This window comes from Bombina bombina, chromosome 2, assembly GCF_027579735.1.
Source record: "Bombina bombina isolate aBomBom1 chromosome 2, aBomBom1.pri, whole genome shotgun sequence".
Lineage (NCBI taxonomy): Eukaryota > Metazoa > Chordata > Amphibia > Anura > Bombinatoridae > Bombina > Bombina bombina.
The window spans coordinates 78,628,469-78,652,645 of NC_069500.1; the positions used below are offsets into that span (position 1 = coordinate 78,628,469).

The 24,177-nt window shown below is 39.4% G+C and overlaps 1 protein-coding gene across 2 annotated transcripts in view; it reads left to right on the plus strand.

Annotated features, from left to right (window-relative positions):
- The first annotated feature begins 14,561 nt into the window (after window positions 1–14,561).
- POLI (DNA polymerase iota) overlaps window positions 14,562–24,177 on the plus strand; it is a 56,810-nt gene continuing 47,194 nt past the window's right edge. The window contains exons 1-3 of one of the 2 annotated variants that reach the window (XM_053701118.1): window positions 14,562–14,778; window positions 19,810–19,932; window positions 22,417–22,581. In XM_053701118.1, the coding sequence (XP_053557093.1) occupies window positions 14,664–14,778; window positions 19,810–19,932; window positions 22,417–22,581 (403 nt within the window). In that variant the 5' untranslated portion in view covers window positions 14,562–14,663. The remainder of the gene's footprint in view (window positions 14,779–19,809; window positions 19,933–22,416; window positions 22,582–24,177) is intronic. The other variant, XM_053701119.1, reaches the window with a different exon arrangement.

Here is a 24,177-nt window from a genome sequence, read left to right on the forward strand (position 1 = left end):
GGAGGCCCAGCAGCAGGAGGCCCAGCAGCAGGAGGCGGACCAGGAGGTAGACAAGCATGCGCCTCCCGGAAAAAATTGAACATCTCTTGGTGCAGATGAAAGATTCTGTTTTGGCCTTGTTCGATTCTATTGAGTATGTTTATTATTTGGTTTTGTCCTTCAATTATTTGATTTTGGCCATCAAGTATTCTAGTGCGGCCTTCAATATTTTGTATCCGGGAGTTACGCATCTGGTCTATGTAGTCCAGTAGAACCCGCACCTCCGCTATTTCCTCTTGTTGTGCTTGGCGGGGTACGCGTGCACGGCGGGGTGCCCGTGCACGGTGGTATGCGGGTCCTTGATGGTCCTCTGGTTCCGCGTGCTCCTCCTCTGCTTCCGGGGCCTCTTCATCAGCTTCCGTGCGCTCTTCGTCACGGGGGGCCTCTTCCCTCCGAAGTGGAAATTCCTCCCCACCACTCTCATCCCGGGGAGATAGATGAGGCTGTGTTTCTTGTGCTGCCTCCTCCCCAGACTCTGTATATTAAAAAAAAAAAAAAAAAAAAAAAAAAATGTATATATTAGCATATTTGCAAATCAAGCTTTAAATGACTTAGCTTACGATACAATTGCAAATGCAGAATCATTAATCCACTTTGAAATCTAACAAACAATCAATACGATTTCCGCTTTTTCAAAACCGTGTTTGTGATCTCTGGTCAATCTGATTTTTTTCGCGTTTGTTTTCAGTCTGTTTAAATGCACACCTAACCTATAGCCTAGATACTGATGTAACCGCAAAGTAATTGAATGCGTGTAAACAACGTTATAGCATTAATCTGATCCTTAAAGGGACATGAAACCCAATGTTTTATCTTTCATGATTTAGAAGCATACATTTATTATCAACTTTCTAATGTTCTTTTCGTATCTAATTAGCTTCATTCTCTGGATATTCTTTGCTGAAAAGCATATCTAAATATGCTTATAAGATGCTGATTGTTAGCTGAATATAGCTGCCTCCTGTGATTGTTTCACCGTGTGCATGGCTATTTCTTAATTAAAATATATCTCAAGAATGATTCAAATTAGGTAATATAAGTACATTTGAATGTTTTGTCAAATTGTATTCGCTACCTCAATCATGAAAGTAAATGTTTGCGTATAGTGTCCCTTGAAATACATTCGTATGTGAAATTATTGTTCAATGAGCTTACCGTCAGATGAGAGTGGCAGGTTCCCGGTATCAATTCCTCCGATACCGACTATTTCCACCTCGGAGATGCTGGGCCGCAACATTTCCTCCCATCGGCAGTACTCTATTTCCAGGGCAGGTCCACCACCGGTTCCTGCGGCATGTCGGGCCTCCAGACTTAACTTTTTCTTGAGATCCATCTTACAGTCCCGGTAGCGATGTTTTATCGAATCAAGATCTCTGTTCCGGCCACCCACTGCATTGACTGCATTTCTTATCTCATTCCAGAGCCTCCTCTTGTCAGTCGGGGTAGTCTTCTGGTGCTGCAGCCTCCTATACCTGGCCATATAGGCCTCTATGAGGGCCTCCTTCTCCTCCATCAAAAACCTCGCCTCCCTAGTCGCCTTGGCCTTCCCCTGTGACGATGCCCTCTGTTTCCCGGACTGTGAAGCCCTACTCTGTCCGCCACTGGGCCCAGCCACTTGTTCATCTTGAACCAAGTGGCTGGGTCCACCCACCGCTTCCACCCCCCGCTTCCTGCCCCCCTTCCTGCCCCCCTTCCTGCCCTGTTCTTCTCCCCCTCCCTCTCCTCCCCCCTCTACCTCTCCCCTGCCTGGCCTCCATCTGTTCCCTAAACTAAACCCCAAATAATCAAACAAAAAGTGAGTGTGATGAAATGAAAGGGGGTCAAAATAAAGAACTAAAAAGACAAAAAAAGTGCTGAAAGTGTGAGAGGGATGTAAAAAAACAAAGAGGGTAAGGAGTATTTAAATAAACCAAAAGAAGAAGAAGACTAAAAGGAGGATATGTAAACTAAATGTAACTAGGGGATGGGTATGGGATGGGTATGGGGTATGGGATAAGAGTAAATGGGATGAAAGGGAATGGGACTACAGGGAATGGGGTATGGAGTGTAGTATGAGGGGTTAGGGGGTATGGAGTGTATGTAGTGTTATTGATAAGTGTATGTATGTATTGAATGTGTTTGCGTGTAAATGTGTTAAGTGTACAGAAAAATCACTCGCTCACTAACTCACACTACTACTAATTCTCACTAACACACTACTACTAATTCTCACTAACAAACACTCCCACTAACTCTCACTAACTACCAGTAACTTACGCTCCCACTAACAACTCTCACTAACAACTCCCACTAACTCACTCACGCTCCCACTAACAGACTCTCTCCCACTCTCACTAACTCCCACTAACTCACTCACGATAACAATAACAACTGACTCTCTCACGCTAACACTAACTCACTCACAATAATGCACCAACTCTCTAATATTAAACCTCCAATCTCCAAAGACCCAACAGCAACACAGTCAAAGAAGCCCTGCTTGTGTGGTGCTTATATACCCTGTGTAAATGTTTAATGATGTACCTATTTGCGTTGTAAATTGTGTTCATGTGTGCTTTATTAGCAATTAATATTAGTGCAATGTGTATTAGGTGTGTGAATTTGCGCATGCTCATTTTGAGTTAGTATTTGTGGAATGTGTAGAATGCGATGATGTCATAGTGGTCGTTTTCTCTAACATTGTCCAATAGTATTCTTTTTAAATGTGAATTTGCGATGGTGTGTTCTTAGTGAAGTGTTGTATATGTATGTTTGTCCTAATATATAGTTATATTGAATGCGATTATTTTTCTAGTGTATGTATATATTTTTTATTCCTTGTTGTTATTTTGCGATTTTCCGCATCTTAAAGTATATGCGTATTCCCCGTATTAAATTTTATTTCAAATTCCCCCGTTTGTGAATGTGTAATGCTTGTGTGCTTTGTTGATTGATTGTTGTTGTGACATTTGCTGCGTGTTATTGTTGTGCATGATGTGGTATGCGTCATATGACCGAGCTGTGCGTATTCTCGCGAGATCGAGTGTTAGGTGAAAAAAGCAATTTTTTTGCTTTCCCATTGATCTCTATGGGAGACTGTCTTACACGGGCAGTATTACGCGTGTGACATACACGCGTTAGGAGCATCGTTAGATGGTCTGTTTTGAACTCTAAATACCGGAGTCAAACAATGCCGTGCGTTAGACATAAAACACGCGTGGCGTTAGCAACCCATCTACCGACGAACTCCAAATCTAGCCGTAAGGAAATGTTGGCACTGTTATGCCAGGAGCGAGATATCCCATTCCATGGAAAGAACAAAGATGGACTAATACAACTTCTTATTGAATATGATAACAGCCAAACTACCCCAGCTGAAGTCTCAGGAGAGGTGTCTGCAACTGGGGGCAGCAATTCATCACGATCTGGGGATTCATTGGACTGTTATTTGCAAACTGTTCTGAAACATATGGGCTCAGTGGATGCAAATTTGCGCATGGAACTGATTACAAAATTTTATGAGAGACAGGCGGCTGTGGAAGCAGCTGAGAGACAGGCGGCTGCGGAAGCAGATGAGAGACAGGCTGCTGAACGACAGGCTAAGAGAGAGTATCAGCTACAGCTTGTACGGTTGGAGAGAGGGATGGTCTCACCTGTTGTTAGTGAACTTAGAGACCCACCTGTTCCCAGAGTGCGTGCAGAGAATTTTCCCACTCTGGAGAAAGATGGCGATGTGGATGTAGAACTTTCTCTTTCTCTTTCGCTTCTTTCTCTTATAGATGTGGATGTATTCCTGCGTAGCGTTGAGAAAGTTTGCAGACAGTTCCAGCTGCCAAGGGAGCAGTGGGCCAAGTACCTTACCCCTGGCCTGAAAGGTCCTGCACTGGAGGCTTTTGCTGAACTACCCCCAGAATTTGATCAGGACTATGATTCCATCAAAGCTGCACTGCAGTGGAGATATAATCTTACTCCTGAGGTGTACAGGAAGAAATTCCGTTCTCTGCAGAAAGGTTCATCAAAGAGCTATACTGCAGCTGTTGGAAACCTGATGACAGCCTTTAAACAGTGGGTCAGAGGGCTAAAGGTTGCCACTATGGAGGAGCTGATTGTGAAGGAGCAATTTTTGCAGCTGTGCCCAGCAGAAGTTGAAGAATGGGTTTTGGATCGTAAACCCATAACAGCATTGGAAGCTGGTGAGCTGGCTGATTTTTACAAAGCCAACAGGTCACCAGGGATTGGGAGAAAATCCTTTGCTAATGGGGGATCCACCTGGAAAGGAGCTGCTGCACGACCCCCCTTAACAAACCTGCTGTGCCTTTGTCTAGTGTGTTTGCTCTCTCTGGGAAAGGAGGGGCGAGTGCTGCACCTGGGCAGGGGGATACCCGCAGGTGTTTTGCTTGCAACAAAGTGGGCCACATCAGCTCCACTTGCCCAGAGAAGATTAACCTGGAGCAATTAGCTGGAGGGGGTAATCCCTCAGAAGTACCCGAATCTGTTTTATTTGTTACATGTCCAGAGGAAAGCAACCAGGAGAACTTGCAACCTGTGTTCATCGGAACTAAGGTAACACTTGGGCTTCGGGACACAGGCGCAGCAGTGACTCTTGTGCGTCCAGGGCTGGTGCGCTCTAAGGACATTATTCCTGGCAGGACTGTAGAAGTTAAAGAGATTGGGGGAATGAAACTTGCAGTGCCTATGGCACCAGCATATCTAGATTGGGGAGCGGGGAGAGGTTTAAGAAATGTGGGGGTATCTCAAAATATTTCTAATGATGTTTTACTGGGTATTGATCTGGGTAGATTGTTATCTCTTTATGTGCCTGACAATGCTACATGTGACCTAGGGACATTAGTTGTAGACCCTTATGTGAAAAGGGCTGTGTGTGAAAATGCTCAGAGACATTATGACCAGGAGGGAAGACAGAGTGCATGTGTGCAAAGTGCTGTGTCTGTGCTGAGATGTGAACCTGTAAGAGGAGAGACTGACTGGGGAGAAAGACGGATAGACGGTGTGTGTCTTCCTGTTATTGAACCATCAGTACCTGCAGAATTACAGTTAACTGTACAGGGTGAGACTGACTGGGGAAAAAGGCAGATAGACTGTGTGAGTCTGTCTGTGCCTGAACCAAGTTTAACTGTACAGGGAGAAACTGTCTGTGAGAGGAGGCAGATGAGTGGTTAGTGTCTGTCTGTGATTGAATCAGTAGATTCTATAGAAGGAGGTGAGACTGACGGGGGCGAGAATGACTGGGTGACTGGGCCGCTGGCTGATGTGTGCCAGTCTGGGCCAGGACCAATTGAGTCCCCTGTGGAAAGACAGGATATATGGGATAAATGGCAGGAAGATATGTGCTTGTCTGCACCAGTGTCAGAAGGATCCCAAATTCTGTGTGAAGTGGCAGACTGACTGTGAGAGAGAGCAGGGGGAAAAGTTAGCCCACTCTATGATAGAAGCAGCAGAGCCACAGATTTCAGAGTGTGTGGGGGAGGAGGGTACATGATATTCTTTGAGGGACCCCCAGAGTGAAGGTGAAAGATTGTGGGTGACAGAGACCCCAGTAACCTCAGATGTGACCTATAAACAGACTGCACAGACTAGGGGACAGGGACTGACACAGACTGCAGACACAGGGGGGAGGAGTACAGAGAAGTGTATTTACATAGCCCCACAGTGCCATTCAACAGATACACTGGTGTGCAGAATCAGAGTCCCCAGCAGGGCCAGCAGCTAGGTCCCACAGTGGAATAGAGGGGGGCCGTTAGTTAACCTCCTACCAACCCTAACAGAGTGCAGGAGTACAGGAATTCTACTCCAGTGGGAGGGCAAGAGCCCTGGGTAGTTAAGCAGCAACTGACAGCACACAATATGTTCAGAGAGCACACAATATGTAGCAAGACCCTAGGCTCCACAGACACCTCTGTAACAGGGGATGATGTGTTATTCAGGGATAAGATGCAAGCTTTATTGGGGAAGGTACCTGGAAAACCAGAGATGCCAATGCCATAGTCCTACAAAAACAGTTGCAGGATTTTACTGCCAGAGAGGAAGTATATGAGATGGGGCAAAATGTTCTGGTACTAACACCCATGAAGCAGAACCATGCAATATATTAAATCAGCTGGGTAGAGCGAATAGTATGTCATTTTTAAATGGAGGGCATCCTGATGGCAAAACTGCTATGTGCAATTTGTCTGGCAATGGCGTTATCACTGCAAGGGGAAGCTCCCTTTGATACGCATCGGGAGTGGCTTGTAGCCACAACCTTTTGCGTCTCTTATTGGGGGAGGTGTCACGAATACCTCAGTATTTAGCTGCTAAGGGGTTAATTCTGTTTAGCCTGTGAGCTAATAAAGATTTGTTTTTCAAGAAGAACTGTCTGTTTGTGTTTTCTTTGAAGTTCCAGTAGCCTCAAATAGTTTCTAAAGCCCCTTCCACCACATGTTATTGTGTATGCATTGAGTCATAAAACCAGTCAACCTGTCAGCTCCAGAGATACACCACCGTGCTTTTTCCCCATATCCTGATGAGGTCAATAAAAGGACATTGGTCTAATGTATATATGTGTTTAAAGCAGATTAGGACATTAAATGAAGGGAAATATGACAACCCTGTCATACTTGGTATCAGATTGATTCTCCCAATGAAACTAAGAAATTGCCGGTCAGTATATATGAAAATAGATTTACCTAGCAGAAATTATAATGGGCTCTATAATTTCAGGCAAAGACTTAGTTTAGTGAAGGTCATAAAGACAGGGGTGTTTCTTAGCCCGCCCAGGAGGGTGTGGTCAGGCAACTTGATCTCTGGAAAATAGGTATAAGAATTTCTTTTTTAACTATAAGATGGTCATTCTTACAAGGGAGGCTGTGACAACACAGAGTAAGGACCCAATTGCTTCTCTCTGGTAACAGATTCCAAAGACTAGTAAAGTATTCAATCTGTTTTTCTCCTTTTTTATTTTAAAAACTGTTTGCTGTGTGTAATTTTATTTGTAACAACTTTTTATTAATAATAATATAATACTTGAGAATAATGTTGAGGAATCAGTCACAAAGTTGAAGTTACGCCAGAGCTGGATATTTCAACAACGACCCAAAACACTGCTCAAAATCTACTCTGGCATTTATGCAGCGGAACAAGTACAATGTTCTGGAATGGCAATCCCAGTCCCCAGACCTGAATATCATTGAAAATCTGTGGGGTGATTTGAAGTGTGCTGTCCATGCACGAAACCATCAAACGTAACTGAACTGGAGATGTTTTGCGAGGATTGGTCCAAAATACCTTCATCCAGAATCCAGACACTCATTACAGGCTATAGGAAGCGTCTAGAGGCTGTTATTTCTGCTTAAGGAGGATCTACTAAATATTACTGTGATATTTCTGTTGGGGTGCCCAAATTTATGCACCTGTCTAATTTCGTTTTGATGCATATTGCACATTTTCTGTTAATCCAATAAACCTCATTTCACTACTGAAATATTACTGTGTCCTTCAGTTATTTGATAGATCAACATGAAACTGCTGATCCAAACACCCAATTGTTTATAAATAAAAATCATGGAAATTGTCAGGGGTGCCAAAACCTTTGCATATGACTGTATATGTTTTGTATACTGTCTAATATGAGATTAATGCCCTTAACCAAAATGTTAGTCAGAGACTTCTTAGTTCATTTAATTGGAAACCTCAATGGCATTACCCATAACTATCATGGAGTTTACATTGATCATCATTTCCGGTTCTGCATGGGTTTAAATTTCCTCTGGTTCCATATGCGTACTATCTTCCTTGAAAAAAGTATGTACGTCGGATTTTATCTCCCTCCAGTGACTCATCCAGCTATACCCAACTACATCAGAAAAGGAGTGTAAACCCTGCAGTTATTGGAAGCGGTGATCAAGAGCGTTGTGAACGCTGCCCTGTATCCACATCCATCCTCATTAAGGGGTTACTCACTCACAGTTAATATTGACTGTTCCTAGAAAGGACTCTGATCACGCATATGTATGTTGGTGTATTGGATATTTCCTGTATTTTATACGCATATTTTAATAAATTGTTTATCTTAAAACCTTTGGGAGACTGTTTGCCTGCCAGTATAAAAGCAGGTGTGCGAAGTGAATGAGCTTACTATAGCTCCATCTCATGTGAGCAGGGGCAGACTGACAAGTTGGGCAATTCGGCCCTTGCCCGAGGGCCCTCCCACTGCCACTGCAGATGCAGCACTAATTAATGAGGGAGACGTTTTAAAAAAATATATTTTTTATTTTTTTTATATCAAAATTTATTTTTATGTGTTAACTTTCTGGGGTGGGGGGTGTAAGCTCTCTGTTGGCTCATGGCTCAGTGATATCAGTGAAGTGTGGCACACAGGAAGTAGTTAAAGGGATACAAAACCCAATTGTTTTCTTTCATTATTCAGATAGAGCAAGCAATTTTAAGCAACTTTCTAATTTATTCCTATTATCTATTTTTCTTCGTTCTCTTGCTATCTTTATTTGAAAAAGCAGGAATGGAAGGTTAAGCCCATTTTTGGTTCAGCACCTTGGTAGAGCTTGCTGATTGGTTTGCTACATTTAGTAACCAATCAGCAAGCTCTACCTAGGTGCTGAAATAAAAATGGGCCGGCTCTTAAGCTTACATTCCTGCTTCTTCAAATAAAGATAGCATGAGAATGAAGAAAAATTAATAATAGGAGTAAATAATAATAGGAGTAAATTAGAAATTTGCTTAAAATTGCATGCTCTATCTCAGTGTTTTTCAACCAGTGTGCCGTGGCACACTAGTGTGCCGTGAGAGATCCTCAGGTGTGCCACGGCAGACTGACAACAGTGTGACATATTTTTTAAACTTTGCTTGTTTTTTACTCCCAGTGCAGGGGTAGTTTGTAGGAGGCATGGCATAACAGCACAATACATACAGTATGTGTGTGTGTGTGTTTGTGTGTATGTGTATATATATATGCTATATTAGGCTACAATGTGTGATTTCTTTAAAATTTTGGGATGGTGGTGTGCCACAGGATTTTTTAATGTAAAAAAGTGTGCCACGGCAAAAAAAAGGTTAAAAATCACTGCTCTATCTGAATCATGAAAGAAAAAAAAATTGGGTTTAGTGTCCCTTTAAAACCTGCGCACGGGATTCCGTAGAGGATGGAGGTTTATTGTTGTCCGAGCTGGACGGCTACTTTGATTTAAAGCTGGGGCCCGTCTGTTTATTAAACAAGCCTGTGCTTTAACTGTTACACTGTCACAATCCGTATGCACGGACCTAACATTCCTTGTAGCAAAGCAGAGGACCAAGGTAGGGCTGCATTTTAGTTGATATTTATTACTACGAAAGAAGCTGTCTGCCAGCCAGGAAAATGTACATGCTGAATAGTGAAAAGTTTGTTTAAACAAATTAGCGATCTTGTATCTCCTCAGGGACACATCTGTTATCTGACGCAACCTATCAACTCTGTAATCTTGACATGTTGACCCTTCCACTGCCATAATGCTAATTCCAAAAGCTTCAGGAATGACTTCTAACAGAATAGCAGTATCATTTCTTGTGTCTCAGTGATATTACACATATTTCACTTTTTGTATCTAAAAGACTAAACCCTCTCTAATTTTACCCCATAATCCTAGTCAATCAATATATTTACTATTACCCATGTGTGTGTATGTGGCTGTATGTGTGTATAAATATGTGTAATACGTTATCATTTACCCTTTATGTGAATGCATATTTATCAAACCTGTACACATTGTACCTCCAAAATTGCAGCAGGTTATGTGCACCATTAAAAAACAAACAAAAAAAACCCACAAATAAATATGCAAACATTAATCAGAAATGTGCTGCAGTCCATTAAGATCTGAGTTTTACTGTATGTCTTTACTATTAATAGAAACAATAATATGTGCACAACAGCAAAGCACAATGAAAGGAACAGTCAGACCCTTCTATCTGTGTGAATGTATATGTATGAATGCACGTGTGTGTGTGTGTGTGTGTGTATATGAATATGTGAAAGTTTGTGTTTGTTAGTATTTTTATATATGTAGATTTACTGTATATGTGTGTATATATCCATGTGTTTGTGCCTGTATGTGTGTGTAAATATCTGTATATCTGTGTTTGTGTATTTATGTGTGTGTGTGTGTATATATATATATATATATATATATATATATATATATATACATACACACACACACACACTATATCCATGTATGTGTGTGTAAATATCTGTATATCTGTGTGTTTGTGTCTTTATGTGTGTGTAGATTATATATATATATATATATATATATATATATATATATATATACACACAGTATATCCATGTATGTGTGTGTAAATATGTGTAAATCTGCGTGTGTATGTAATTAATGTTATAATGCTTAACCACTTATGTGCATGCATATTTCCCAAACCTGTACACATTGTACCTCCATAACAACAGCAGGTTAAGTGCACTATTTAAAAAAATAAAGATAAAAAACACAAATATGCTAACATAATTCAGACATGTGCTGCAGTCAATTTAAATCTGAGTTCTATATAAGTATCAGTTGTACCCCTGACCAAAACTTGCCAGTAATCCACTGAAAGTTAATGTGATCTATTGTAGGGCTTGAAAATGTTATACTGGTTACATTTGTCAAGATGCATTCTCAACTCCAGCGCTACGGAATTTGGCGGCGCTATACAAATAAATGATAATAATAATAACTTCTGAAAACTTACAGTTCAGACTTGCAAGAGTGAGTCTGCAACACAAATAAATAAAGCAGTTTCTGATCTTAGGCGGCAGAAATAAATCACTTTAAACTCGCTTATTCAGGCTGATTGACAGACCCTGCTCTCACGCAATTGGTTGCCAAAGAGCAGGGGGCAGGACAGAACAGAGTTCTTCTGCAGTCTTAAAGGGATAGGAAAGGTCAAATTTAAACTTGCTTAATTCAGATAGAGCATGTAATTTTAAGACACTTAATTTCACTTATTTTTTAAATGTGCTTTGTTCTCCTGGTATCCCTTGTTTAAAAAGAATATGCACATATCCTACACTAGTGGGAGCTAGCTGCTTAGAGCACCTAAAGCTGTCTATACCCCCAAGGCGGATCTCTCACCTAAGCTGGTGAGAGATCTAGATGCCTTGGGGGTATGTGACAGCTTAGAAGCTTCAAGCAGGGGGTCATCTGTTTCCAATGTTATATCAGGCACTTTGAATTTCCATTACAATTATTACAGTTTAGAAATTGACCCACAGTGTTTAGAAAGTAATGCTGCTAGTGCTAATGAATAAGATTTTCCACTGTTAGTAAATGTGCCTGTGCCCTTAGTGGACAGTAGTCCTGTCTGCCCCTCACTACTTTCTGCTTCATATTATAGTGCATATAGGCATGGGATACCGATTATCTAACACACAGAGACAACAAAAATACTGACACATAAATGTCAAGTTTTTTAAAGATTTTACTAGACAGTCAGTCACAACCTGCTAAAATACTGTACCGGATACCTTACAACCCTGTACATGTATATAAGCTTGGAAGAAAGAGAATTACCTGACTTTGACTACCTGTTGCTTTTTACTCAGCTCAAGAGTGAAATCTAGTGCTGAATGTATTATGTTTTATATATATATATATATATATCTCAGTCCATTAAACAGAATCACCCTCCATCTGCATGGGTGCAAAAATGGCAATAATAGATCACAAAAATGACGCACCATATTGCCATGCTTGGTTTACGATTTTGAAAAACTATGTTTCTAGCAGTTGTGTATTGAAGTAGTAGAATCACAGCCCCTCAATGCATGCCATATTTCCATGCCATCAATGTTAACATCTCAAATAACTGTGTAGAAAAATTCTCTCTCTTTATATGGCAATTAAAAACATGTTGGGGGAGGGGCGCAAGAGGTGGGGGGGCAGTAGGGTGGAGGAGGGGCATGTGTGGTAGGTGGAGCAAAAAGGGGGTGGGGGGCCCTGCCACACTTTTGCCCAGGGGCCCTGGTTGGTCTCAGTCCGCCCCTGCATGTGAGTAGGATACCGTCAAAACACATTCTTTTTACCATTGGGTATATCACAGAGTTACACTTTATATTGTTTTTTCTTTTTTTACTTTGAGGATTTCTTTCAAGACCATCGGATTTGATCACAATATTCACAGCACATATCCTTTATATCTTTTATACCTTATAGATCCTTGGATCGTTTATTGAAATCTTTATTATACTCATTGTCTTTTTGACATCCGCTATCACATTTAATTTTCACATTTTTGTTTTTTGTGATTGGTTTACACATATATATATATATATATATATATATATATATATATATATATATATACACATATATATATATATATATATACTTACCTTAGTCAAAAGATTTAATCCTGATATGTCTGCAACCTGTCAAATATACTACTGCACATCGTATTGTGTTGCAATCTATGTTTAAACAGAGCATCCAGACCGTTAAAAATGGCCCCCAAACTCAGCCCCTATGGATATACTTTTGTACCTTGATTCCATATGCCCCTCTAGTAAGTGACTTGTAAATAACTTTTTCTGTGCGTGCACGGACTGTTGCACTTGCGTGATCGGATTGTCTGCCACGAGGCTCGCCGAATTTGCGCTTGCACAACATCTAGGGGGAATTAAACATTCGGAACCTTCCTATAACAACTTTTCTGTGTTTGACGGACAGTGCAGAAATGTACACAAGTTACTGAAGTAGCGTTTATTGTATAACTATATAATGGTATATAGAATGTAAAGAACATAAATACAAAGGAAAATCATCATAATGATTTAAAATGATATTCAATAGGTTTAGACAGTGTATGTTGGACTGGGGTATATAGTGTGCAAACATTACAAAAATATTGCGTGTTATACAAATACATATCCTTAAAAGCCTGGCTGGAAGTATTTCTTATATATCTATATACAGTAAAAACTTCTAAAATTTTGCAGAAGTGCAACTGGTTGAGCAGGAAGTGAAACACTTGAGACAGAGTCTGCTACTGAAAGTGTTCCCTCTGCTCATCCGGTAATGAAGACAGGGAAATACTTTGCGAAGCGCATCACTGTGCGAGTAGCGTTACGTCATCTGCACTGCGTGATGACACAGTTGAAAGCCTCGGGAAGGAGCCGACAAATTGAAAAAAAATATTGAATGTTGAGCAGGAAGGTAGAGGGAGGAGGAGTTTGGGGGCCATTTTGGAGACATAGAAATCGATGATTACATTGGGGATATTTATGGTTGCTGCTCTTGTTCACTATTGGGGGAATATGAATAATGATTGAATGGTTATGGATTTTTAGATTAGTGATGTTAGTGGTGGTTACTGTCCTTTTAATTGTAAACTTTAATTAATTAAAGTGCCCCTTTTTTAAGAGTATTATTTAATATTGGCCTTTAATTCAGTAAAGTTTACTATCACTTTAACTCTTCTCCATCAGTCATACACAGAACAGCTTTTAGGGACGATTTATCATATGGCGGGGTGACATGATTCGCTGTAGCGAATCATGTCTGCCCGACATCGCTAAATGGCGACAGCATACGCTATCAACATTTAGAATTGCACAAGCATTTCACAAAAAAAGCTGGTGCAATGCCGCCCCCTGCACATTCGAGGCCAATCGGCCGCTATCAGGGGTTGTCAATCAACCCGATCAGGATGAATGCAGTCTGCCACCTAAAAGGTGGCGGACAAGTTCAGGAGCAGCGGTCTTATGTTTCCGGCGAGCTGGAAACTACGGGGTAGATAGCATCCGCTGCTTGTTAAATCTACCCCATTAACCCCTTAGTGTCAATCATAGCGTAGTGAGTAACATTACCAGTACATATGAAGATTGTTAAGATATATAGTGACAATATGAGCAAAATAACTCTTCCCTGTTCTTATGCTTTCATTTCCATTTTAAATGCAAGTTTAAAATATACAGCTAAACAATTCTAGCTGAAATTCACTTATAATGTAATGACTGATACCCCCACAAAAGACAACAATTTGTGTATAAATAGCAAGTTCAGTTTTATTTATATTAGTGATTTCCCATTTCTGATCTGCAGGCCTAGATAAAAGCTTCTCTTCTACAAAATAAATAATAAAACAATAAAAACAAATGTTTTGCTCCATGAGCAGTCTTTTCCCACAGCCGGCTCTTCATGTTTCTAGTACAAATTCCAACTGTCTGCTATAAAGCAGCCTCTAATCAGGATTCCAGCTTCTTGATTAATGAAAACACCTGTTCTTCTCACTCCTTTGTCGCATTAATGTTTCTTCCATATCCAGCATTAGCCCAGAAAGCAACTCCTGACCAACCTCACAAGTTCAACTGCAGAAGCCAAACAAAAGTGTTCTAGTGATTTGAGTCTTCCGCCCTCCTCAACTACTTGTACCATGTGAGCACTGCAGCCAGTCACGTGACTTCTGTGAAGTCAGAGGGTCCTTTAGAGGCATGGGAACTAGCCGCTGACATCAGTCTATTAGGGCTTCAGACTCAGTTGCACTAAATGTGTGCTTTGCTGAGTGGGTGTCCCGCCCCTTGCAATTGGTCCCGCCCATCCGTGTGACTGTCTTGGGTATCCTGCTCAGATTGACAGCTGGGTCACGGACCCAGCGACATGGACTCACCAATCTGGTTAAGAGACGATGAGGATGAGACTGACTGGCTGGCTGGTGTTGGGGAACCTGATCACGACAGGGTCAAGGTCACGCACGGGCAACCAGCAGCTCGATGTAAATACCCCACAGGCTTGGCTAGTTACAGAATATCAAGCTAGTAGATTAGCAGTAGAAGTTCAGCAGTGTGTGTGAGATGTGTTCTTGGTACTAATGTTACATATTTACTGGTTCCCTAGTGATTATAAAGAACCTAAGGTGCTGCCAACTTTAAAAGCGTCTAGACTGTTGTTTGCCTCTCACCCTACAGATACCGTAGTGCCACTGACTTGTCTCCCTACACATATTCTGGTGCCACTGATTTGTCACCTTAGAGAGTTCATGGTGCCACTTAATTTAAGGCAGTGATGGCTAACCTTGGCACCGCACAACATGTTTTAAAACTACATTTTCCACGATGCTAAGGCACTCGTCAGTCAAGTTGAGCATCATGGGAAATGTAGTTCTGAAACGGGTACCACGGTTAGCCATCTCTGCAAGTTTAATGTGTCACTCAGCCTGGCTCTCTAGAGTCAGTGATCACTATGCTGCTCACCTATCACACTGACCTATCATCCTATAGCACTGGGTTTCAAACCTGTCCTCAGGCCTCCCCAACAGTCCATTTTTTTTTCCACCTGTGCTCCCGTTGAGATATACTCAAAATCTGGCCTGTTATGGATGCCTGCGGACAGGTTTGAAAACCAGTGCCCTATAGAGATCATAGTTCTACTTACCTGCCATCCTAGAGAAGTTTCTGTTAGTCTCGCCTGTCATCTTAAATAACTATAACTGTGAGGCTCACCTGTCACCCTAGAGAATTTACAGTGCCACACACCTGTCATTCTAGAGAAATCACATGGTAGCTCACCTAACCTGTCACCCTAGAGCACTGTCCTCGCCTCCTTAACAAGTCAGATTTTGAGGATATCTGAGCTGGAGCACAGAAGAAATAATAAACTGATTAGAAAACATGGTTATTTTACCTGCTCTCATCCTGAAAATCTTAATCCTAAAAATCTGGCCTGTTGGGAAAGACAGGTTTGAAAACTTGTGCCCTAGATAGATAATGGTGCCTCTTACCTGTCACTCTTAAAGTACTAAATACTAAACCCAAACGTTTTCTTTCATGATTCGGATAGAGCAATCAATTTTAAGCAACTTTCTAATTTACTCTTGTTATCAATTTGTCTTCGTTCTCTTTTGTATCTTTATTTGAAAAGCAGGAATGAACGCTTAGGAGACGGGCCATTTTAGGTTTAGCACCTTGGTACTGCTTGCTGATTGGTTGCTTAATTTAGTCACCAATCAGCAAGCGCCATCCAGGGTGCTGACAAAAAATGGTCAGGCGCCTAAACTTCCATTCCTGCTTTTTCAAATAAAGATACAAAGAAAATGAAGACAATTTGATAATAGGAGTACATTAGAAAGTTGCTTAAAATTGCATGCTCTATCCGAATCATAAAATAAAACATTTGGGTTTAGTGTCCCTTTAAGACAACACACTGTTGCTTACGTGTCACCCTAGAGCTGGGGTATCCTATCTTCATACTTTATGGGGCAGACTAGAACTTTTCACTTAGAGGTAGGGTTGCCACCTGTCCCTTAAAATACAGAACACTTATAAGTTACACATGCTGCAGGGAGGAATATGAATAGTGCTGTCCAGAAACACAATACATGTTCCTCCCTGCACACCCTGCAGCATGTGTAACTCACAATTGTCCAGGAAAACATGGCTGAGGTGGCAACCCTACTTAGAGGGCTAATGAGCATTTTTTAGAATCTCTATAACTTTAAAGATAGAAAATACAGGTAGCCCTCAGTTTACGCCGGGGTTAGGTTCCAGAAGGAATATTTGTAAATCAAAACTGTTGTAAATTGAAACCCAGTTTATAATGTAAGTCAATAGGAAGTGAGGGAGAGGTTCCAGTTCCCTCTCAAAATTGTTATAAGTAACATCTAATACATTATTTTTAAAGCTTTGAAATGAAGACTTTAAATGCTAAACAGCATTATAAACCTAATAAAATAATCACACAACACAGAGTATATAATTAAACTAAGTTAAATGAACAAAAACATTTGCTAAACAGCATTATAAACCTAATAAAATAATCACACAACACAGAGTATATAATTAAACTAAGTTAAATGAACAAAAACATTTGCTAAACAGCATTATAAACCTAATAAAATAATCACACAACACAGACTTCACTTGCATTTTTCTGCAAACAGTTCTTTCTATGCATTCCAATCTGGACTGATTTATAGACAGGAAGATCTTGTTCCTTTGAAATCTGCTCGATAGCTCAGGTCTGGTTAAACTGATTAATTTCAGCTTGATTGGCTTTGCTGCAACACAAGCGGACAGCTCCACCTACTGGCTATTTTAATAAATGCACTGCTTCTCAATGCTTTTCAATAGCAGTCACATGACTGGAAAAAAAGGTTGTTATTCTGAAACAGTGTAAATTGAACCGTTGAAAAACGAGGGCCACCTGTATACTGAACTTGTTAGCAACACCTCTTCAGATGAGCAGTGATTTAGATATATGTATTTGCTTTGGGTTGAGCAAGTTACAGGGTGTACAGTATCTGCAATGAATGTGTGTTGCACCCCAGTACACATTTGCTCCTTGATTAAGAATTTTTCTATGTTTATATCAAAATACTACAATATATTTCAGATGATGAATCTCAGTAAGGATACAACTTGTTGAAGAGTAGGATAAAATGCATTGTAAGGCCACTGATTGGATAATCCATACCTAGAGACCATGTGTAATGAGATGATGTCATAGCCCACTGCTGCTTGCTAGCTGCTTTTTAGAATGATAAAATACATTGTGCATTATGAAAGAGCAGAATTTAAAAATGTTTAAAAGATTTTGGTAAGAAAAAGGATTTTTTTGGAAACAGGAAGTGTTTTTTTAGATGCAACAAATACATTTTGCCTTTAAATATGGATGTAGATGTTGTAAAACCCAATTTACATAGTAAATGATTAAACCCCACAGGAACATACAAACCTAAAATGTTATCACCTGATAAACTTCAGATGATCCAAAATTGTTTACACGGTTAATAGTAATTTTATGCATTAAAGGGACAGTAAACACCTTGAAATTACAAGACATTTAACTCATATGTACTTAGCAACAATCTCTTCTATGTGACACCACATACTGTTTAATTACACCATTGGTTTGTACGATTCTAATTTTTTAATAAAGTTGATTTAAAACTCAAAAAAAACAAATAAGTAGAAATAAAAATGTTAAGGTAGCTACAATGTTATATATATATATATATATATATATATATATACACCGTATTGTTCTGAGTATAGGCCGCTCCTGATTATAAGCCGCACCTTTAAAGATATATATATATATATATATATATATATATATATATATATATATATACCTATTGTTCTGAGTATAGGCCGCTCCTGATTATAAGCCGCACCTTTAAAGATATATATATATATATATATATATATATATATATATACCTATTGTTCTGAGTATAGGCCGCTCCTGATTATAAGCCGCACCTTTAAAGTTTGGTGCCATTTTAAAGAAATTTTAATTTTAACTTAAAATAAATATACACATTACTGCCTTCTCTTAACCCACTCAGCCTCCTTCCCTCACACAGTGCCCAGTACTCACCCTATTAACTACCTACCTACAAGCCTCCCCTCAGCCCTCCTCACCCTCTTAGCCCCCTTCTTCCTCACACAACCCCCTCCTCACCACTTATCTTACATCCCCAATCCCGACTCACCCTCAGCACACACACATAAGGTGGCTCCCACCCTGGCTCCATCTCACTCCCATCCTTTGTGCTATAGATATTTACTTGTATTCTCAAAGGGGTTACACTAGTAGTAGGTACCAGTAAATCAAGTACAGTACTGTTAGATGACTTTGAGATCAATTTTATAGTACCTCAATCCTGTCACGCTGCTGTCTGTGTCACAGCTGATACCGGTAACTCACAGCAGCTCCTGCTCTCTTGTTAAGCCCATCCCACTCCTATCCTGAGCACATCGATGTGGGCCACGGTGTTGCTGGGGGATATACTGTGCCGGACATCTGCTTCTGTGGCACGGTGCGGTGGCCAATTAAGAAAACAACTTTGAGTAGGAGATCGTCCCTAATGCCCATCCTATCAGGGGGTGTTGTGTGCGGGAGCTTAGGTTGTCGGCTGTAGCTGACAGAATCTCCAGGAAGCCCAGTGTTTGTGCCAAAATTCCTCCCCCTAGCAAGAACCGCGCTCCTGCTTAACCCCGCCCCAACCACTCACAGCTACATCCCGAGTATAGGCCGCATCCTTAATTTAAAGACTTACATCAGGGGGAAAAAGTGCGGCCTATACTCTGAACAATACGATATATATATATATATATTTTGCAGCCAACAATCAGCAGCTTTTTACCCTATACTTTTCAACAAAGGATACAATGAGAACAAAACAAATTAGATACTTGAAATAAACTGGAACATTATTTACTATGTTATGCTCTATCCGAATCATGAAAGAATTTTTTTTTGTCCCTTTAAGCTACAGGTGAAAAAGTTCTGTAGCGTTAAATACTTACCTTTAACACACGGTAGAGCCGCGCTAATCTCGACCCTTCTTCACATAGCCCCAGAACGCACTAATAGGCAGGTTAGTGCGCTCTACGCCTCCTATTGGCAGCACATCCCAGGTCTCTGTGAAGAAGTGTCAGACTAGTGGGGCTCTCCAGCGCTATAGGTCGGTATTTTTAACCCCTCATATAATTTAAAGGAAATTAGTGAATGCTGATTAATTTCGTCTGTATTTTATTCATTTTCTTAAAATTTCGTGGTGCATTCGTGTTGATATTCGTTTTGAGAAAATGAAACAAATATCTGTGTTTTGTTAAGAAATCTGCATTTGTAACGAAAGTAATGCACAGGCCTAATCAAGTTAGCTAAATTACATGAAAAGAGAACAAAATATATAACGAAAGTATATTCATCACACACAACTAAACATTTTATATACAAATATCTAGGTGTTGAATGCCCCTTTTTATTGTGCTTTTCTCCTTTTCTCTTATTTGCTCAGCCTCTAGGAACTTGGAAAGACCAGGGACTACTTTAAACAGGATTATTATGCACCTTGATATGGACTGCTTCTATGCACAGGTGGAAATGATCAGAAACCCAGACCTGAGGAATAAACCTCTAGGTATTACTCATTGCCATGGTTTTATCACTATATCCTTTTTAGAATAAGCCTTCTCAATGAATTCTTAAAGGGTAATTGTACTATACCCCCCCCCCCCTTTTAATGTGTTCCCAATGATCTATTTTACTTAGTGTAGCTGTACTCTCCCCAGGAGCTATTTAAAGGGATAGTCTAGTCAAAATAAACTGTTATGATTCAGATAGAGCATGCAATTTTAAGCAACTTTCTAATTTACTCCTATTATCAATTTTTCTTCGTTCTCTTAGTATCTTTATTTGAAAAAGCCAGAATGTAAGCTTAGGAGCCGGCCCATTTTTGGTTCAGCACTTGGTTAGCGCTTACTGATTGGTGTCTAAATGTAGCCACCAATCAACAAGCGCTACCCAAGGTCTGAACCAAAAATCGGCCAGCTCCTAAGCTTACATTGTAGTGTCTTCATATAAAGATATAAAAAGAACAAAGAAAAAATGATAATAGGAGTAAATTAGGAAGTTGCTTAAAATCACATGCTCTATCTGAATCATAAAAGTTTAATTTTGACTAGACTGTCCCTTTAATGGGCACAACACCTGGCTGATTTTACTGATCACCTGGCTGAAAATTATGCCAATTTTAAGCTAAAAGTAATTTGTTTGCACAAATCGATTCATATTAAAATATGCAATTAATATGTGCTTTGGATAGTTTAAGTAAAGTTTATAAATAGCAGACAATATTATAATATTGCATTTTCCCCACCTAGCTGGCTAATTTTTGTGTGCATATCACTGTGTAGTGTATTAAATTGTTTAAATGTAGTTAATTTACCTGTATTTTCTCATTTGAAATAGCTGGCTTTGCCTGTTGAAACCACTATGTATACTGAATATATGAATACTCCAGTATTCACTATAGAAAAGTTATGTAAACAAAAGGCATCAAGTGGAAATCAACCTCCCAGTGGTGTGTAGAAAACTAACATTTTCAATTGCCCTCTCCAGTATTGGCTTTTGTGTATGGAGAAATACAATAGAATTATTAGGTCCGCTCTTCCTGCAGGCTCAGCCCATTTAAGGGCTTGCGTACGAGAGGGGGGCTATTTATTGCTCCCGCTTACACACTAACTGTGCGTGCATATTACAAGCTGATATTAAAAAGTTTTCACTCGCTCACTAATTTAGACCGTGTTAAGGTATTCTTCAATGGAGCGTGAAAAGTGGAAAAAAACTAACACCCAACAAGTTGCACAAACCCGATTGCATTTTCTCAAGAAAGCTATGCCGACATGAAATATTAATATTTCGCATTCCAATGTTCTTCATGTTTATATATATATATATATATATATATATATATATATATATATATATAGGAATATCTATTTACAAATACTTAGAACATTTTCCCCAATGTGAAGAACATGAAATATTTACAGTAAAACATAGTTAAACACTTTATTAAATATGAATATTCCATAAATATGATTTTACATATTTTCAGCTACTTGACTGCAAAGGGCTCCAATGCACTTATACTGTATATGTCTATATATGTATACGTATATGTTTATATGTGTATATATGTCTGTAAATATATATATATTTAGACATGGAATGTAAGCTTAAAGGGACACTGAACCCAATTTTTTTCTGTTGTAATTCAGACAGAGCATACAATTTTAAGCAACTTTCTAATTTACTCCTATTATGAAATTTTCTTCGTTCTCTTGCTATCATTATTTGAAAAAGAAGGCATCTAAGCTTTTTTTTTTGTTTCAGTACTCTGGACAGCACTTTTTATTGGTGGATGAATTTATCCACCAATCAGCAAGGACAACCCAGGTTGTTCACCAAAAATGGGCCGGCATCTAAACTTACATTCTTGCATTTCAAATAAAGATACCAAGAGAATGCAGAAAATTTGATAATAGGAGTAAATTAGAAAGTTGCTTAAAATTTCATGCTCAATCTGAATCACGAAAGAATTTTTTTTGGTACAGTGTCCCTTTAAGAGCGGGCCCATTTTTGGTAAATGGGTCGGCTCCTAAGCTTACATTCCTGCTTTTCAAATAAAGATACCAAGAGAACAAAGAAAAATTGATAACAGGAGTAAACTAGAGGCATACTATATCTGAATCATGAAAGAAAAAAATTGGGTTTCATATCCCTTTACAGGAATACTAAACCCAATTTTTAATTTAATGATTCAGATAGAGCCGCAATTTTAAGCAACTTTCTAATTTACTCCTATTATCAAATTTTCTTAGTTCTCTTGCTATCTTAATTTAAAAAGCATGAATGTAAAGGGTTATGCTTGCGTATTGGTGGCTAAATGTAGCCACCAATAAGCAAGTGCTATCCAAAGTGCTGAACCTAAAATGGCTGGCTCCTAAGCTTTACATTCCTGCTTTTTAAAGTATCCCTTTAATATACTGGGTTTTATTTACCAAGTGACTGCTCTTTTTTTCCACCAACTCTAACATATTATTTGTTTTATTATTTTAAGGTGTTCAACAGAAACATATTGTGGTAACCTGCAATTATGAAGCCAGAAGTCTAGGGGTAAACAAACTAATGTATATAAAGGAGGCAAAAGAAAAATGTCCACAGCTTATACTAGTTAGTGGGGAAGATCTGACTCACTATCGAGAATTTTCTTACAAAGTCACAGGTATATGTATTTATTATTAGTGGGTGGGATGTTTGCGTGTAATATAATATGTAGTAAAGTTCATTTTAAACTGAGAAGTTCCTCCAAGTGGTTTACAGTCTTGGGGCTTAATTGGGTTTGCATGAGCTTGCAAAACCACAAAAAAACGCTGTAGAAAGGCATTACACTTACCGACATTTGCCAAAGTCTTGTTTTCCCTCATTACTGGCAGCAGGGGTCCAGCTTTCCTATTGTGTCCGGTAGAAAATAACAGAAGCCGAAAACCAAATTTTTACAGCCGGTTTCCATTCAAGGTGCAAACAAGTTAAACACTGTTGAGGCATTCATTAATGAATTTAATGCACAGTATATACAATTACTCTTCAAAACAGGGACACTTTCAATGATTACATTTGACGCTTTACTTATCAAATATTTACTATTTTGGACTGTTCCTCCGCCCCATCTCATACTTCATTTAGCTGACTGTTGACCAATCCGGCTTCATCCAATTGTTGTGTGCCCCATGAGCTGGACGTCATGTGGGGCAAGCAACAATTGGATGAAGCTGGATTGATCAAGGGTCAGCTAATTGAAGTATGAAATGGGGGCGGAGGAACGGTGCTCTTGTTTTAAACAGTAATTGTATATAGTGTGCATTAAATTCACTTTAAAGTCTCAAACATTACGGCATGCTCAACAAGGTGTGAAAGAGGACAAATAAGCTTTTTGAGGCATCTTTTCCATTGAGATCTTAATGTTTGCAAACAATGCAAGCTTTTCTCTTTTTGTATGTGATATTTGGTGCTGCCCCAAGCAGGTTGGAGTTATGTTCCTAATTATATTTAAATATGTACTTACATATAAAAATAAATTCAAGCACATAACTCCAACTAGGCAATATTACCTATAAAATACATTTAAAAAGAAGTTAAAATAAAAAATGGCTGATATTAATTTAAAATAAATTCTTTGATTATTTATTAGGTGACCAAATCTACCAAGCTCAAAAAATACCAGACTCCTAACACTGCAACTTACTACCGTGTCTTTCCCTCTCTAGCCTATCACAGGTAAAGAGTGCAGGCACTAACATACATTTTTATTAAGGTCGAGTTACCATAGCAACAAACTTGTTTTGGCATGATTTTTGAGGTATCCGACGTTGGATGTAAGCATTAACACAACGTTAACTTACACATACACGGAAAGACTGACGGCACACATTGCGCAAAATCTTTCACTAGAAACCTGGTTGTAAAATGGAGCTATATATGACATTCAGCTGTCGCCAATTTCGGTAGCTTACAGCTCTATTTTTCAGACTCAATGGAAACCAGCCCTTGGTTGGAAATTAATAGTACATGGTAGTATGTTTTAGACTGTTCCAAGATATGTGTCCATTTAAAGAAAGCTTCTTCAAACTTTTTTCCCCAATATCCAGTGCCATGGTACCACATACCTTTGCAACCCTATTTTTATGCTTAGTCTTAAAATTTCAGAAGTAATATACAAGAAGATGACTGCATACCTGAACACATCTGGTGAATCAATGACAAGAGACGTATAGAGCCACCAATCAGAAGCTAGCTCCCAGTAGTGCATTGCTGCTACTAA